At 52.4% G+C, this 5,248-nt stretch overlaps 1 protein-coding gene across 1 annotated transcript; it reads right to left on the minus strand.

Moving 5' to 3' along the window:
* Positions 1 to 1,900: 1,900 nt before the first annotated feature.
* On the minus strand, positions 1,901 to 3,761 carry LOC122728808. The gene is given in 3 exon segments (XM_043967573.1): positions 1,901 to 2,146; positions 2,304 to 2,409; positions 2,443 to 3,761. Coding segments are annotated over 3 exon segments (1,671 nt in total).
* Positions 3,762 to 5,248: the final 1,487 nt, after the last annotated feature.

The raw sequence follows: 5,248 nt of genomic DNA on the forward strand, positions 1-5,248 counted from the left end.
AAAGAGTTAAATCGTGACCCTGGGTGAGGCAGGCAGCACTAGGAGTAGTGGAGTTAGTGAAGTTGGTAGAGAGGGCAAGGCCCTCATAATAAGGGGGGCTAGGGTTCAGACACAACCAGCAGCTTTCCGCCCTCTCGGGGCTGGAGAAATTGAGGGCCTGATATGCCCCCTTCACCAGGTTCATGAGCCTATCCTCCGTTCTTCCAAGCGGAATTGGCGAAGGGGAGGGCAGAGAGGCAAGGCGGCCGCCGTAGAGAGTATAGGGGCCCTGGTGCCTGTTACCGGTATGGGGGGCCTCGGCTGGGGGGGCTAGGGTCCCTCTGGTTGGAGAGCACCGGGTTAGGGCCGACTGGGAGAGGGGGAAGATCGCTTATCTGCAATTGTAGCTTGAAAATGACCCCTCTATCTTTCCCTGGTGAATACCAGCGGAGCCCCCAGGTTAGGCCCGAGATCCATTGATCAGGAGTTTTCTTTTTCCCATGGTCAGTAAAGGAAATCTTAAGTGGTAGGGATAACCCGGGAGTAAAGGGGGTATTTCCCGGAGGTCGATAGCAGGCGTTAGCTTCGGCATCAGGCCGCTTGTAGCTCCTTTTAACAACAATTAAGTCCCAGGAGGAGGAGGGTTCCCAGTAAGCATCTCCGGTGGTCTTACAGCCCCATGCGGCACAGAAGTACTCGTTGTAGCCCCCGCATTGCTCCGCCAGGCCTCGGTTCCTACCATCTTTAGGGCAAACGTAAAAGTCTTGCTGCCCTAGGCGGCACCTAGCAGTGGGGCTACTGCATCCGGGGGCGGTCATCTGTTGCGGCCGGGTGCCATGAAGGCTGGTGTTCAGCCAGGCTAGATCAACCCCCTGGTATGTCCCAGGTGTCCAATCCTGCTGCTAGCTGGCAGAAGTCTGGGGTGAGGACGGGCCACCAAGTGCCAACGGCATGGGTTCCGCCCACTTCCCAGACAACTTCCCCGGTTTGGGATAACACCTGCCACTTAAGTTGCCTTATCTGGTGGGGGGAACCCTCCCCGGCCCCTAACAGCACTAATATTAGGAAGAGGATACAAGTCTTATTTTTAGCGGGTTCGGAGTGCGTTGGACTTTCCATTCTTTGGGGTCAGGTCCTGCTGGGTCGTCCAGGCCTGAAGAGGCTGGTTTCATGTGGGAGGCGTGGATCCAAGCAGCAATACCGTCAACCTTGAGCGCTGTCGGGGTGGTCAGGAGGACGGTGTAGGGTCCCTTCCACCGGGGCTCGAGGCTCTTGACTTGGTGCCTACGAACCCAGACAGAGTCGCCAACCTGGAACGGATGTGGCACAGTAGGTTGTCTCAACTGCTCCTGGTAAGCCGCTGCCAGTGGCTTCCACACTTCTTTCTGGACAATCTGGAGCGCCTGGAGGTGGGCTAGTAGGGTAGCACGGTCAGCAAAAGAGGAGATATCAGAATCAAGAAAGTTTACGACAGGGGGTGGCGCCCCATAAAGTATTTCAAAGGGAGTTAAGCCTAGGGGCCCGGGGGTATTCCTGGCCCGATATAGGGTCAGGGGCAGGAGGAGGACCCAGTCTCTAGAGCCAGTTACAAGCGTTAATTTAGTTAAAGTCTCCTTGATTGTTCTATTCATACGTTCTACTTGCCCTGAACTTTGGGGTCTGTATGCACAGTGTAATTTCCAATCAATCCCCAATAACTTGGCCACATTCTGACTTACCTGGGAGACGAAAGCCGGTCCATTATCAGTGCCCAATACTTTGGGCATTCCATACCTGGGAAAGATTTCTTCCAGCAATTTCTTGGTTACCACTCTCGAGGTCTCATGTTTGGTGGGAAACGCTTCCACCCATCCTGAAAATGTATCTACGAACACCAGCAAATATCTGTAGCCATAGAGTCCAGGCTTCACCTCGGTAAAGTCTATAACTGGCCCGAGAGCCCAAGGTCTGGATCTTTCCACTCAAAAGTGAAGATACGCTGGCTCTCAGGATGCAGTCTCAGGCAGAAAAAGGCATCTTTCAAATCCAACACAGTGTACCAGACATGTGAAGGGGGCAGAGTACTCAGCAGGTTGTAGGGGTGGGGCACTGTTGGATGGATGTCCTGAACTCTTTTGTTGACTTCCCTCAAGTCCTGTACCGGTCGATAGTCTCCAGTGCCTGGTTTCTTTACGGGTAACAAAGGGGTATTCCAGGGGGATCGGCAGGGGGTCAAAATTCCCTGGTCTAAAAGTCTCTTTATGTGGGGTCTGATACCCTGGTCAATAGGCACATTGGTCTTTGTCCAGTCTGGTTCTTCCACGCTCTCGCTCTCCCAGTCTAACTCCCTCTCTGCTCTGCCCCTGAGTGACAACGGTGGCCAACACCCTAGTTAATTCCCGATTCCGTTTCCTGTCTCTCTCATCCTGCTCCCTACTACGCCTGTTATCTCTCTCATCCTGTGTCTCCTGCATTTTCTGCCACATCCTCTCCTCTCTTTCTTCTGGAGTTTCCCTCTTATTAAAGATTTTCTCTGCTTCTTTCAGTAAATCTGAGAGGGTATACCCCTGCAGCCCTTCTAACCTCTGTAATTTACTCCTGATGTCTGGGCTCGATTGCCAAATGAAGGACATGGATACGCTGGTAGCCTGTCCCTCATCATCGGGGTCATAAGGAGTGTACATTCTATAAGCCTCCTTAAGTCTTTCTAAAAAGGCAGAAGGCGTCTCCTCTTTTCCCTGTATCACTTGCTTGACCTATGCCAAATTAGTGGGGCGTTTTGAAGCCCCGCGGAGACCCACTATAAGCAACTGGCGGTAGAGACGTAGGTGCTCCCTACCTCCTGGTGTGTTGAAATCCCAGTGGGGTCGAGTCAAGGGAAAAGCCTCCTCTATCTCATTGGGCAATTGGGTTGGTCACCCATCTTCGCCCGGTACATTCTTCCGGGCTTCCAGGAGGACTCTCTGCTTCTCTTCCGAGGTCAACAGGGTCTGCAAAAGCTGCTGACAGTCATCCCAGGTGGGCTGGTGAGTGACTAAAATGGACTCAATTAGGTTAGTTAGGACAGTGGGATCCTTAGAGAAGGAAGGGTTATGTTGCTTCCAGTTGTAAAGGTCGGAAGCAGTGAAGGGCCAGTATTGTGGCCGGCCGTTAGGGCCCTCTCTCAAGGGAAAGGCCTGGGAGGTTTGACTTAGCGGCAGCTCACGACCGTCCCTAAGCCTCCCTGCAATGGGGGAAATTGGAGAGTCAGGCTCCTCCTGTCCTGCCGGTGCCGCCTCAGGATACGGTGGCGGCTCCTCTGTCAACAGGTCGATGAGGGGGGACGCTGCGTCAGGGGGCAAAACGGGGGTAGCCTTGGGAGGCTTTTGAACAGCCCTATCCTGAAGTGGGGTAAGGGCAGGGTAAAGGGAAGAAGAGGTAGGGGTGAGGAGGGGAAGGGATAGCGCTTGGTAGGGTGGGGCACTTGGGGTAGTGAGAGGAGAACGGAGTTTAGGGGGGGGAATAAAAGGCTGGACCCACTGAGGTGGGTCTGAGGCCAGAGCCCGCCAGGTCATAATGTAGGGGACCTGGTCGGGGTGTCCGTGAGGTCCAGGGTTGAAGACTTTGGCCTCTACCTGTGAAATAATATCAGTGTTAAAGGTGCCCTCCCGTGGCCATCCAACATTAAACGCGGGCCACTCTGAGGAACAGATAGTAACCCATTTCTTTCTCTTAACTTCTACTGACTGATTATGTGCCCAAACCTGAACTTCACTCCAGTGGTCCAGAGTCAGGCTCAGAGGAGTGGTCACTTTTTGTCCCATATTTTCAAGAACAGTGAAGGCGGTTAGGACAGAGACAGGGACGAGACTCAGACACAAGAGAAATAGACGCGCGGCGCTGTATCGGCGGAGAGCCGAAAACAAAAGTTCAGACGGGGATTTTGAGAGTCCGGATTCTCTCTCTCTCCGATTAGAACCACGTATCCCTCCGATACGGGTCGGGCTCCAAAAAAAACGAGCTCCTTTAAATGGCCCTCGACCTGAGGGCCCAGATGTCCCGGAGGACCCAGGTACAGATGCCTCTGGAACGTCTTCCAGGGCTGCGAGGGAGAAGTCCGAGCCCGTCAGCTCCTTCTGGCCCTCGCCAGATACAGATGAATCCGATCGGACCCCAGTCCAGACGCGAGCGCAGACAGTGAAACAGACACAATTCACAAACAGTGTGCTGGCCAGCTTACCTCCGGACAGTGGGTCGGTGGTCCTTGGGTGGGGGGGTCTCCGATCCCGGACGAGCCCCCAAATGAAAGATCCTGATTGGACCCTTCCTTCAGGAGAGACCCCGGGACCCAAAGACCGAGCCGAGCCGAGACCATCAATCTGATGCAAACAACACGAGGTTTATTGAACACAGGTACCTGCGGGCGACCAGGCCGCTTGGGGAACTGGCGCGCCGGGGTTCCTGTGCGATTCCTTTTTATGGGGTTGGTGAGGCAGAAGCGCGCGTACAGAAGCAGAAGCATAGTTACAGGATTTTCATTGGCTCGTCCAAATGAAGCCATCCGTTTGGGTGTGGGCTTCATCAAGTGAGGCCATCTGTTTGGGTGTGGGCTTCAGTACTGACACCGGGCCTAACCGCCTAACCGCAAGCCTCGTGACCCTATTTATCAGTATCTTTTGTACTCTGTATTTTTCCACTGGGGAGCGGGCCGGGGGGAAAAGGGTCTTTTCAATTTTATTTTTATATTAATTACCAATTTTATATATGGGAACCAAAGATAGTCTTTTTGATTATTAACAAACAATTATTACTAGATGTGAGGGGGAAAAAAAGATCCTCTTCCCAATAACTCTCAGGAACTCAGCAGTGAGGTAACAAAGGATCATTTTATTTACTTCTCCTGAGAAGGGGACACGCTACTGTGCAACTAGTTACTGAGTACCAACCAAATGTAGGCTCTAGGGATTTTTATCCCTGGACTAGGGAGTCCCTAAGGCAAATGGCCCTCCCCTTTTTCATCATTATTTTTGATTATTCCGGGGTCCCAATTTTAGAGCAAGAACTGACTAATTGATGGAATACACTACCCCTATCCCTGCTCATAGATTTTTTCACTGGAAGCTTTTTCTATTTGAATTAATCCCCATTTGTGGATATTAGCATTTGAGTACCTGCTTCTATTCTCAAACTGAATATGCTATCTAATCCTCTTTCCCTGACAAGATCTCTCAATATGCATACACAGTCCCCTTTGGGTGTATTCTCAGTCTGAGCATCACCTGAGAGGAGTCAACCCTTCCCCCCAGTTTCT

Source organism: Dromiciops gliroides, chromosome 5 (assembly GCF_019393635.1).
Source record: "Dromiciops gliroides isolate mDroGli1 chromosome 5, mDroGli1.pri, whole genome shotgun sequence".
Classification (NCBI taxonomy): domain Eukaryota; kingdom Metazoa; phylum Chordata; class Mammalia; order Microbiotheria; family Microbiotheriidae; genus Dromiciops; species Dromiciops gliroides.